This window comes from Megascapheus bottae, chromosome 2, assembly GCF_031878675.1.
Source record: "Megascapheus bottae isolate mThoBot1 chromosome 2, mThoBot2.hap1, whole genome shotgun sequence".
Taxonomy (NCBI): domain Eukaryota; kingdom Metazoa; phylum Chordata; class Mammalia; order Rodentia; family Geomyidae; genus Megascapheus; species Megascapheus bottae.
In genome coordinates this window covers 88,982,054-88,994,585 of record NC_143510.1, presented here as the reverse complement: position 1 = coordinate 88,994,585, position 12,532 = coordinate 88,982,054, and the positions used below count along the sequence as shown (strand labels likewise).

The 12,532-nt window shown below is 52.1% G+C and overlaps 1 protein-coding gene across 1 annotated transcript in view; it reads left to right on the top strand.

Annotated features, from left to right (window-relative positions):
- The first annotated feature begins 4,106 nt into the window (after positions 1-4,106).
- Positions 4,107-12,532, top strand: part of Cacng2 (calcium voltage-gated channel auxiliary subunit gamma 2) — a 96,279-nt gene continuing 87,853 nt past the window's right edge. Inside the window, exon 1 of the mRNA XM_090328636.1 lies at positions 4,107-5,690. Coding sequence (XP_090184762.1) covers positions 5,480-5,690 — 211 coding nt within the window. The 5' untranslated portion in view covers positions 4,107-5,479. The remainder of the gene's footprint in view (positions 5,691-12,532) is intronic.

The following is a 12,532-nucleotide window of genomic DNA, read 5'->3' as shown; positions in this document are numbered from 1 at the left end:
TAGGCAGGGGGAGGGGACCCTGATAAGTTTCGCTAAGAAGAGACAGAGAGAGAGCAGGGGATGGAGAGGAGGTCGAGAACTAGAGGGGCCTAGAGACCAGAGCAGAAGTCTTGGCTTTTCCCCAACTCCCTTCAGTCCAACACCCCATGGGCTGCTTCTCTTCACGCCTCCCTTCTCAGCACGGCACCAGACAGCACTAACTTATTCCCCATATTTGCCCTCTAAATCCCTCCACTGGCCCCCTGGCTTAAAAACCAGCAAGAGCAGCCTGACCATCTCCCTAGCCCAGGTTTACTTCTTGATTTCTGTATCCTGTCAGCCTCTTCCAGGTTGCTCCTCATTCTACAGCCTTCTCACTGCTTAAACCTAAAACAGTTTCCAATGCTGGCTTAGGCTCAGCCAACACTTGTGTCCCTCCCCTCCCTCTCAAACTGACCAATCACTTTCTCTCACACATCTGTACCCCACTGACCAATCTCCTTCCCTCACATATCTGAGCCTCCTCACTAACTTGGATGGTTCACCTATACCCCAGCCCCGCTATTTCCACCCTATCTTGAGCCAGCTACCTCTTCTTCTTCCTGCACCTCAACATCCATGGCCCTCCTGGAACAATACTTCTTGCTTCTGAACCTGGATTTGATCCCCTGCTCAGTGGCCCCCACCCCCCACCCAGTGCCCTCACCTCCCTCTTCTCTCCTCAGCAGGGCTAGGCCTGGCAGTGGTCACCTCCTGCTTATCTGTGGGTCCTGGGGCGGGGCAGGCACTGACCTGTCCTGCTCACCAGGACAGAGCCCCACGCCTGACATGCAGAAGACACTTGGTCCTCAAGATGCATGCCCTGTGGACTCCTTGCTGGTTGACAGAGGAGGAGGGCAGCGTGAGAACCTGTGCTGCCCACACACTGCACGCGTGACCTTGCTGTGGGGGTCTGGTCCCTGGGAACCTGCTTGTGCAGGCTCACCACAGGGTGATTCGTGTCCTCTCTGGGCTCCTGCCTTACAGTAACCCCAGCCAAGTGAGAAGTCTCAGAAGGTGTGAGTCTAGCTCATGACACACTAGCTAAACCATTTCTTCCCAAGCCAGCCTCATAGACTACACTGGGCTCTCCCATTTGCACGCCAGAAAGCTTTCTGTCAGTCATTTAAACATTATGGGACTCAGTTTCCCCATCTACAAGCTGGGAATTGCTGACAAACCCAGGCAGAGGATTGCCACGGGCGCTGGCAGAAGCTCGGTGTCAGGCACAGGGTAAATGTCCAGTCAGGGTCACCATGATATCATGGCTAACCAACACACAGCACTGACACCTGGGGCAGGGAGGTCACACTTTCAGCCCTAGTCTCCCCTGCTTGGTGCACCAAGATCCACATTTGCAGCCAGGTCAAGTGATTGTGCAAGGTCAGACATTGAAGAAAGGGCAGTGCCCAAATCCCGTGTTATTTCCACTCCATCAAAGAAGCCGCTCAAAATAGGCCCATGGCATTTCAGCTAATTTCCTCTAAGCACTTCCCAAGTAACAAACCAGGGCGCACAAAGCTGCTCCCCAAAGAGCAGCCATTCAGCGGCTGCTAAGTGTATGTATGCCTGGGGAGGAGGCAAGCACCGAACCGGGCTTCTGCCAAGTTGGCTCTTCCCAGGTAGCCCTGACTGGATTGCAGATAGGCCTCTGGACTAGGGGAGGAAAGCGTGCATAAGTTACATAGAAGCTGGGGACGATTACATGTAAAAACAGGGGAGAGAAGAAATGGGAGGAAACCCATCTTCACCGAGGACCTACTATGTGCCAAACCCTATGTGCTGGTACTGGAACTCGGGGCCTCACGATCTCCCTTAGCTTTTTCCCTCAGGGCTGGCGTGCTACCCCTTGAGCCACAGCTGCACTTCCGGCTTTTAATTAATTGGAGAGAAGAGAGAGTCTCAAAGACTTTGCTACCCAAGCTGACTTTAAACGTTGATGCTCAGACCTCATCAACAGCCAGGTTCCAGGCATGAGCCACGGGTGCATGGCCCTTCACTTATTTTAAAACATGCAGTCCTTGCTGCAATCACTCAGCCATTGTTCACTGCGCATCTGCCACAGCTGGAGCTCCTGTATTGGGTACCAAAAACACCATGGCCAACAGCATCCAGCTGCTGACCCCAAGGTCTTGTGAGGCAATGGGAGGGGCACTCGCAGAATACAATGTGCTTAAGAAGACAGGGAGGAGGAAACAGGGAGTGACTGGGAACTGGCTGGGAAAGCAGTGGGCAGGTGCTAAGGCGTCCATTTCAGGTGTGGTCACATCGCAGTTCTGGGAAGCCATCTTATCTGGAACACGGCTGTCATGAATGGGAAGCTGTGCCCTCCCCCCAGACTGGTCCACCACCAGAAGCCTCTCCTCTCCGAACACTGGCAACAAGTAATTGTCACCTCCCTCCTTACTCCATATTTGTCTTAGTGGTTTGCCAACTACTGCTAAAGCAGGGGCCCCCAGAGGCTCAGAGGTCCGCAGCCTCTGTGGTTGGGCCTCTGTGGATGTATCTGTCACTGGTACCTTTGGAGGAAAAGGCCTCAGAGTTTGGTCTAGAAAGGGCTGTTGGCTGGTGAGTAGAGCCAGTATCTGCCGGACCTTCTTAGTCAGGTCAAAAGCAATCAAGGTGACAGGTACCAGTTAGGGCAGGCCTCTTGGGTGTGTGTGACAACACCCAAGCATCTGTCCGCCTCCCCCACAGGTCTAAGCTAGCCCAGAGGCCATGACACCTGTCCATCATGTTTCCACTCCTGCTGAGCCCCCTTCCCCCCAGCCTTCGCCTGCCCAAATCCCTGTGCCCTCTGTAGAGGCTGTGCAGGTGTCAGACCCTCTTCCAGGCCCCTTGCAGCCATCCTTCCTGCCAGAGTGGGAGTGACAGAAAGGAAAGTTGCAGGCTGGGCAAACAGGTAAGGGAAGTTGTGTGCAGGCTGGGCAAACAGGTAGGTGTCTGAATTCCCTCAGAGTCCCCTGGCTCAACCTGCAGAGCCATGCAGAAGTGAGGAGAAGGCATCAGGCCGTGGGCTTTTCACCAGAGAAACTGTTAGCTTTCACTCGTTTTCCCTCTACTTGGGGAGAAAATTGTCAAGCAGGCGGTGGCAAAACAAAATGTTGAAGCCAGGAGGGAAAAATGCAACATGATTGAGTTTGGAGATGAGAACGTTTCTGATGCCCCCCCCCCAGCTGGCCTAGCAGATTCTCACCTCTCGCCACATGCACACCCCCAAAACCACAGAAGACTCACACACACGCACCCACTTGGCGCTTCCTGACCTCTTCCTCGCTTGCCTATGGAACTGGTCTGAAGATAAATGTGTCAGAAGCTGCCTGAATCCGTGTGGTTCCTTTTATCCAGAGCCACAGGAAGGAAAAATCCGCCCCCTGACAAAGGAGAGGGCACCCTGGAATGTATCCCCAACTAACAGAGAAGGAGGGAGGTTCTGGGGTTTAGTGTTCATATGGTGAGATTTTTTTATTTCCTCTCTTCCTACCCAGTTCATGAATGACAGAGGAAACTTAGAGCGGCTGGCATGTCGGCCACTTCCCCTGCAAACACGTTTATCCTGGAGATGAAAAATAAATCACCTCCCCAACCCCCATCTGTCACCCTTTTGCACCCTGTCCTCGCCTAATCTTCCCAAAATGTCTGCTTGTGGAGCAGCAGGAGGTGAATTTCAGGAAAACTACAGAGTGCCACTGACGGTGGTGCACCCCCACCCCCCTGGCCAGAGAGAGGGAGATGGAGACAAAAGAGACCGAAGTGTCTAACCGAGTCAACAAAATAAAACAACCACCCGCTCCTCCACGCAAAAATGGATAAGCCAGCCGAGTGGAGCCTATGATTCGGGGAAACCACGGAGCGACGGCGCGGGCCCTCCGAAGGCACGGGCTGAAGTTGTGTGGCCGACTCTGATTTGGGGAGGGTGTGTTTGAAGCGCTGGGCACGTAGAGATGGGATGAGAAGGAGGCAGAGCTGGAAGAGATACCAAAGGGGGGAGAGGAGAGGAGAGGATTGGAGAGAGAGGGAGAGAGAGAGAGAGAGAGAGAGAGAGAGAGAGAGAGAGAGAGAGAGAGAGAGAGAGAGAGAGAGAGAGAGAGAGAGAGAGAGAGAGAGAGAGAGAGAGAGAGAGAGAGAGAGAGAGAGAGAGAGTCTCCAGCTACGCCTTCCTGGCCCGGAGAGCCCCCATTTCAGCCCCGGGAAGAGAGGTAAAGGGAGGCCAGGCTCCCCGGTCCCCCGCCCTGCCCGGGCCCGGCCGGCGCCCCCCTCCCGTCCCCCCTGGCCGGCCGCCTGCCCTGCGCGGCGCGGCGCGGCGGGGCGCGGAGCCCGGGCGCGCGGAGTGGAGCGGAGCGGAGCGGAGCAGAGCTTTGGAGCGGGCGGCGCCGGTAGCCGGGCGCGGGGAGCCGGAGCCGGGACGCCGGGCGGAGCCGGGAGCCGGGAGCTGTCCAGTTCAGCACCGCGGCGATGCGGTAGGCGGAGGCCGGCCGCGAGGGCGCAGGGGGAGGCGGGCGCCCGGCCGGGGGCGCGCGGCGCGGCGCGGAGGAGGCGGCGGCCCAGCCTGCAGCAGACACCGGATCCCTCGCTCCGGGAGCTTTGCGGGGAGAGAGAGAGAGAGAGAAGGAGCCGAGGGGGAGGGAACCCCGCCTCGATCCTCCCGGAGAAACCCCCTCCCTCCCCCACTCCGCCGACACAACAATACCCGCCGCCGCTGCTCGTCCTGCCGCCGCCGCCACCGCGCCCGCCCCGCGCCACCGCTGCCACCACCGGCGCGCGGCCATGGAAGGCGAGACCCCCACGCAGGCGCCGCTGAGACCCGGGGCTGGCAGAAGGCTGGGCTGTCGCATCTGAAAGGACAGCTCCCGAGGACCCCCCCCACACACTGCCCGGGGGGCCCCTCCAGAGGAGAACTGGCAAAGCCAAGGCTTTTCATGGCGCAGGCCGCAGAGCCGAGCACGAAAAGCGGAGGGACTCCCACGGTCTCTAACTGTCTGGGTCCCGAGACATGGCTCTGAGAATTCACTGTGGAGGCCATCTCTAAATTAGCGATCCCATATGGAAACTGGAGACCAGAATTTTAGGAAAAGAGCTTAAGGCGTCTCGCTTGGGGGTGGGTGGGGGGTGTCTTTTTATTTGATTCTTTCCTTTTTCTTTTTCTTTTCTTTTTTTTTAAATAATCACTGCAACTACTGGAACAATTTCAGATCTCAAGAGGAGAATCTCTCTTCCCATGTGATCTTTATAATTTACACTCTTTTTTTTTCTTTCCCGTGAGCTTTTTCTTACCTCCTTTTTGATATCTCTGGATATTCTCTACCCTATATCCATTATATTAGTAGTGGAAGTATCTCTGATTTTTTTTTTTTTTTGCTTTTAGTATTTGCACACACACACACACACACACACACACACACACACACACACAAGCTCCTGAGAACCAGAAGTCGGTTGGGTGTTTATATAATGAAGAATTATGGGGCTGTTTGACCGAGGTGTACAAATGCTTTTGACTACTGTTGGTGCTTTCGCTGCCTTCAGCCTAATGACGATAGCTGTGGGAACGGACTACTGGCTCTACTCCAGGGGGGTCTGCAAGACCAAAAGTGTCAGCGAGAATGAGACCAGCAAAAAGAACGAGGAAGTTATGACCCATTCTGGATTATGGAGAACCTGCTGCCTAGAAGGTATTTGACTCCCCCCTCCTCCCTCTCTCCCTCCTCTCCTCACCCCTCCCCTCCTCGCCGCACTCCCCCTCCCTCCCCACCTCTAAATAAGTCCCCTTCACATTCCACCATCCTCTCCCCACACCACCACCACTTCACTCCTTCTACCACACATCAAGGTTGATCGGGGTTTGTTTCAGAGGAAAGGGGGGGAAAATCAGTAAGTAAAACCCATACTCCACTCTTGAGCCTCCATCTCCTCCTCCCTCCAGCCTCTTCATTGAGATAATCTCTGTGATAGTACGAAATAGCAAGATGTTGTCTTGAGGAGTCAAATGGAGGGCTCGGCTTGCCTGGGAATCATTAGGCTCCATCTGCCTTTGGATTTAGCAGTGCCATCGATGAGGAGAGGTAAACAGGCACTTCCTTCCCAAACTGCTCATCTTTTGGCCATGAAGAATTCAAAATCGTTCCTCCTCCCTCCTATCCACTCCACCACCACCCAAAACAAAACTAACACACCAAAAAAATCCCAGACACATCCTCCAATTGCAACTCTCCCTGAAAAAAAAAGGAAAACAAGCGAGCAAACAATCTGTTGTTTCTAAGAATCCTCATTTGATAAATCCTAATGATTCCAAGATCCCAAGCTGAGTTCAAGAGCATTTCATAATCTGTCTGAGCCACATGCATTCGCTCGCCGTGGCTGACTGCATGTGTGGATGTGTGTGTTTAAACGTTGACAAAGTCTAAAAATACATGCGTCTCTCACAGGAAACAAGCCCAAGTTCTAATAAACAGCAATCGCTTGCGGTTTGGGCTGTGTGCCGAGTCACTTCCACCCAGAGCGACAGACATGTCTTATCCTGAAGCTAGGAGGGTCACCACTGTGTGTGTGGGAGGGGGGAGGGCCCAGGGAAGGAGGGGCGCCGGGAGGCACAGGGAAGGGGTGTCAGTTGTTGGCCTCGATCTTGCAGGGTTGTGCAGGCATGTGCGTTGTGTGGGTCAGAAGGCCCCTGCAGTGTAAAAGCTGGAAGATCAGGTCATAGATGAAGCCATGTGCTTTTAGGACACGCTAATAAGCACAGGAAAGAGGAGGATTTAAAAAACAAAAAACTCTGCAGGTCATACAAGCTGCATTTAGTAACAGATTTTAACATGAGAGACTGCATTTGCATAGCTATATATGTCTGTGGGCCGGAGCCAGCCAAAGGAACACAGGCTCCCAAAACCAAGACTGGAGGCCGTTTGAGGCAGTGTCGGGAAGCGGGCACTGCAGGATCGTTTATTAAGCTCCAAAAGGGATGGTAATGCAGAGTTGAAGCCAGGAGATTGGGAGGGGGGAGGAGAGAGAGGAACAAATGGATGGAGCCCCTGGGTTTCACCCAAATGGAGCCCCAAAGCTGCTGTTTGGGGGAGACAGTGATGTCTGGGATGGGGCACAAATGTCGTGTCGTTTCTCCCCCTCTCCTCCCAACATTCTTGGCGAAATGGTTGAGTGATGGCTGAACATGTTTTGAATAGCTAAGTGCCTTCATTGAGCCATGGTGTTTTTGACGCATACTGCATTTGCTGATCTTTCTGAACCTAAGCTTTTGCCTTCACCGGGTTCTGCAGAGGAGTTCTCCTTGAATCCTACGTGGCTCTTCCCCCAGACACCCGGCCGAGAGCTGGAAATTAATAGGGACTGTTTTAAGCACATGCATATCACTCACTCTTCCTTCTTTAAAAAAAAAAATGAAAAGCCTTTCAAACTGCTAGTGGTTAGCAATGGAAATACTGTTTCCATTTAATTAAACATTTATGACAGACTTTTATTCCAAAAGAAGATAAGGAAAGCAAAGTTAAATGAGGGGTTGCTTTGGAGCGATGGTTATGGGGCCGATTTGCCTTCCCTGGATTTTAGTTAAAGGGATGGAGGCATGTAGATAAGAGATTAGAGGAAAGACCAGACTTTATTACTTATTTATTTATTTTACTGGAAATCTAATCAGAGATTGGCACGCTGGTATAAATATACTTTGTTATCAGGGCTTTATTTACAAATCCATAATACTGTGATCTCTTAACCATCTCCTAATTCCCCCATAGACAAGCAGACTAGAGATGGCTTTGGATCTTGTGCATTAAAAGGCTGAAGTATTTTCATTAAAATCCCTTCTGTTTTGTGTTCAGATCTCCCTGTACGTTGCCTGCTCCCAACCCCCCCCCACACCCTTGCCCCCTTCAAGTTTCTCTCCAAATCACACTCCTTTCCCTGCCCAGTTGCTTGTGAAGGGTTCAAATTGCAGCCCTTCTGAGGGTACACGGGACCTGTGAGTTTGGCACTGGCTCCAGTGACCTCCCCAGGTGCCCATCCCAGGCACTTGCGTCCAGGCGGTGAGGGGAGAGCTCAGGGTTAACACTTTCCACGTGTCGCTAAGACCCAGGCAGGAAGGCCTGGTGCTCAGGGCTCAGGCTGACCTGGCCTTCCACCTCCAGAGCCTCTATCTCCACAGGGCTCTGCAGGCTTGGGAGCAGCTTGGGGCGCTTGGCCTCGGTGGCTGGAAGGTGTTATGGTTCTTCTCTTCAGGCTAACCAGATTCCCTAAGGTCAAAGGTTGGGCACACCTGGGGCTTGGGGTTGTTGGCATGTTCACTTTTGTCTGAGCGTTTGAAAGAATCGGCCTTGTTGGGGCCATCTCTAGCCTGAGTTTTTAGTTTATTTTTTTTTCCCACGAGCAATTGGACTTTCCAAAAAAGAACCATCTACTGTTTAATTGTGTTTCTAGATGAGGGAACGGATTTCAAATCTTCTCCAAGAAGCTACCAAACCCCGCCAACCTGCAGACCAACCTGAGCCCTGGCCCCCACCCCACCCCCCCATCTCCTTTCCTCTCTGCTTCTCAGGAGGGCTTTGTTTTCATTTCCTGAGATGACTATTTCTAGTCACCTCTTGATGAAAAGAAGAAATAGGAAATGTTTCTTTGTCTGTCCTGCAGCAAGGCACTGCAGGCATGAGAAGGCGATGACACCTGTTCAGGACGCACGTGGGTGGGGAGAAGAGCCCTCAGCCTGTACTTCTCCCTCTATCAAAGCAGTGACTGTGAACTTGACCTCTAGCAGGCAGGGGTCATGGCTGGGATTTGAGGAGCAGGGTGGGGACTGGGGAGCTTGGCTGTACCTGGATACAGGTGGCTGCAGAGAGGTTGGGGGCGGGGAGAGAGAGGCCCGAACTTGTGGAGACAGCTGGATCTATCTGTGGGGAGAGATGAACTGGGCCTTTCAGGGAAGAAGTCAGCTCGATCTAAAACAGGACGATGAAACAGCCTGTTCCAGGCATGGTGTGGTGTGTCCAGCCCACACGCTGGCTTGCCACTGAGGACATTTGCCTCTCTTGTCATCTCGAAGAAACACTGTCTTCAAGAGCAGCAAGAAATTCTCTCTCTCTCTCTCTCTCTCTCTCTCTCTCTCTCTCTCTCTCTCTCTCTCTCTCTCTCTCTCTCTCTCGCTGCTTCCTCCCCTCTCCAAAGGCAATGGCTACCCTCTCCAAAGATGCCAGCCCTGCAGAGGAGAAACCAGCAGCGGCACTGCAGGGCCTGGAGCAGACAGTTCCAGTCCCTCTCTTCTCTTGCTCTCTGCTCTTAGATACACAAGGCTAAGCCAAAATCTTGTTCTCTGTTCAGGCTAATAAGTTCCCTCTGTGAAAATTTCCAGTTCCTCTGGAGTCAATAAACTCTTGTCCCCTATCCCCACTGCTTACCACAGGCTGGTCATGGCAGCTATGCCAGGCTCTCTGCAGCTTGAGTCTCTTTGAGTAAGAAGCCTCTCAATTGTCCTGATCTGGCCAAGCCCTTGATTGGCCTGTGAGGTTGGGATGGGATTCAGGATTCCAGGGGCTCCTCAGCTATAGCCTTCTTGCTTCTGCAGAAAGCCTTTAGGGAAACCAGCAGTATTTCTGGACACACTTGTGCTTTGAGTGTGGGTGAGCTGGCATGGATGTACTACTGGACCTGGGCGCTGTGTGCGTGGCTCAGTAATCCTCAGATAACCTGGCTTTCTGTAGGTGCTTTGCTCACAGTAGGTATACAAGGAATAATTATCAATGGGCCGATTTGACAGTTTATAAAATTCTTGAAATGAATTAGAAGGATTTGTCACCATCAAGCACGCGCGCGCGAGAGAAAGAGAGACCAGAGAGAGAGAAAGAGAAAAGCAGAAAGGGGGAGAGAGGGGTGTGGGAGAAGAAGTCATGGTGATTTGTTTGTTCTTCCTGGAATATCTTTTAAAAACATTCTGAGTCATGCCTCTATTATGAAAATAAGAAAAGTCAAAAGTAGTCAGTGATGGAGCTGCAGACCTCTGGAATGGCTCAGGTAAAGACACATTATTCAAAGAAAGGAGAAGAGCAGCCAATAAGCATGGTGGGGAGGAGAAGAAATAACTCGTTGATTTTCTTCTCTTGTCTGCTGTCAAAGTGTGCCCAAGTTCAATTCCATCTTACTGTCAGCCAGCTCAGACCTTTCTGGGCAGAGCAGGGATGAGACCGTAGAATGGACTGTACTTATTCCACAACTGAAAGCTCCATCCATGTCTGGCTTCTCACTAGGCATTTCCCAGAGTCCGGTCCGGCCTTCATTCCTAGCTTTTCTTGCCTATTTTGCCAAACCCAAACCTTTCCCTTCAAGTTCAGTTGCCTCTGCTCTGCACTCCGTGGCCAGAGGTGGACAGGCACGGTAGGATCACACAGCAGGACAACATCCTGGATGGCCTTTGTGACCAGAGAAGCTACATCTCCATTATATCACATGCATCCTGGAAGCTTCCGGGAGGTTCTGGGAGGTACCCTGGCCTGTGGCTCCTATGGGTACTCACAGATGGATGATAGTCTGTCTGCTTCCTGCAGCATGCCCTACAGAGTGCTTACCCAACAGCAGCAGTTGGGGAAGGCTGAGCCCCGATCCAAACTTGCAGACATGCCATGTGTACACGTGCACTTGCTGGCACACACACACACCAGCCACCCCGTGCCTCATAGGGAACAGAACTCCATCCTTGATCCCTCTGTCCTGGGAACTGTGGATACACTATGTCTGGCATGTAACTCAGGGCCATACCTGCCAGGCACCTCTTCTTTATCTCTAGGAGAGATATCATATCCACAAAAATAGCCAATTTGTGGCCCCTGTAACTCCAGGTTTTCAGGGTACGCTTCCCATTCTAGTGAAAGCCCTCTGGAGCCTCGAAGGAAGGCCTGGGTTGCTGTCTACTCAGAGGCCTGAGGGGCTGTGAGATGTGAAGCCAGCAGACATCTCCCAACCAGTTTTCCCTTCTATAGAAAAAGGAAGTATGACAGCCTCTTTGTCGGGTGGTTGCTATCTCTGAACATCTTGTTTGTGATCACAGCCAGTGGTCCCCAGCCACCCCCTTCTCCATCTTCCTTCTCGGAGGTACTTTTTCCTTATCCAGGGGTGATTCTTCCACTAGACAGTGATGGCCAAAGCAGCATTAAAAAAATGCATTCCAGGCTGGGAGTTTGGCCTAGTGGTTCGGTACCTGTCTAGCATGCACAAAGACCCGGGTTCCATTCCTCAGTACCACATATGTAGAAAAGCCGGAACTGGTGCGATGGCTCAAGTGGTAGAGCTCTCGCCTTGAAGAAAGCCCAGGGACAGTGAAGAGAGAAAGAAAAGGAGAAGAAAAAGAGAGAAGCAGAGGGTCTACATGGCAGGGACCGTGACACAGATCAGGGAGCAGGAAAGCAGCAAGTCCCCGAGAAGGGGGTGCTGGGTCCAGATCCTCTGGAGAGGTGAGCGTGTTTCCTAGCCTTCACTCCAGTGGCAGCGTCTGTCCCCACCCTGGCACAGAGCTCCTACCAGTGTCTTCTTTCACCGTCAGGGTGTGGAGACAAAGAGACATGCACATCTGTAAGACCAAAGATTGTTTACTTCCTCAGAACTCAATGGATCTCCTAAAAATTTGATTAATTATTATGGTCAAAAATCCATATTCACATGAACCACACAGTCTAGTTTATAGCCACAAATCAGATAGTTTATTCACTCGTCTTTATTTTATTATTGTGTGTGTGTGTGTATGTGTGTGTGTGTGTGAGAGAGAGAGCGAGAGAGAGAGCGAGAGAGAGCGAGAGAGAGAGAGAGAGAGAGAGAGAGAGAGAGAGAGAGAAAGAGAGAGAGAATGTGTGTGTGTGTGTGTGTGTGTGTGTGTGTGTGTGTGTGTGTGTGTGTGTGGAGGGTCACAGGGCTTGAACTCAGCCTAAGTGCTTCCCCTGAGCTCTTCCGCTCAAGGCTATCACCCTACCCCTAAGCCAGGCCCCACTTCCCCTTTTCTAGAGGTTAATTGGAGATGAGTCTTAGGTTCTTTTGTGCCCAAGCTGGCTTTGAACCTTAATCCTCAGATCTCAGCCTCCTGAGTAGCTAGGATTACAGGCGTGAGCCACCTCACCCAGCGGATTTTTTTTTTTTTAACATCAAAGCTACTGTTTCAGTCATGACTGCATTTCTGGCTTTTTTGGTGGTTAATTGGAGATGAGTCTTACAGGCTCTCCTGCCTGGGCTGGCTTCGAACTGCAAACCTCAGATCTCAGCCTCTGGCTGTGATCCACTGATTATTTTATTATTTAAATCTCTGATGAGCCCCGGCAAATTCCTGAGTTGGAGGCCAGGATTTGGGCTCATAATGAGAGCAGCTTCATTTAGAGTCTCTGGCCTCAGGGTCCTTAGAGCCTTAAGAGACAGAAAGTCCCTAATTGAACAACTCTCACCTGTGTGCATCTGCTCTGTGACTACACCAGGGGCGCAGCACATAGAACGGGCTGAGGAGGTGGCATGGGAATGGAGAGGCACCCGAGGGAAGGCCAGCCAG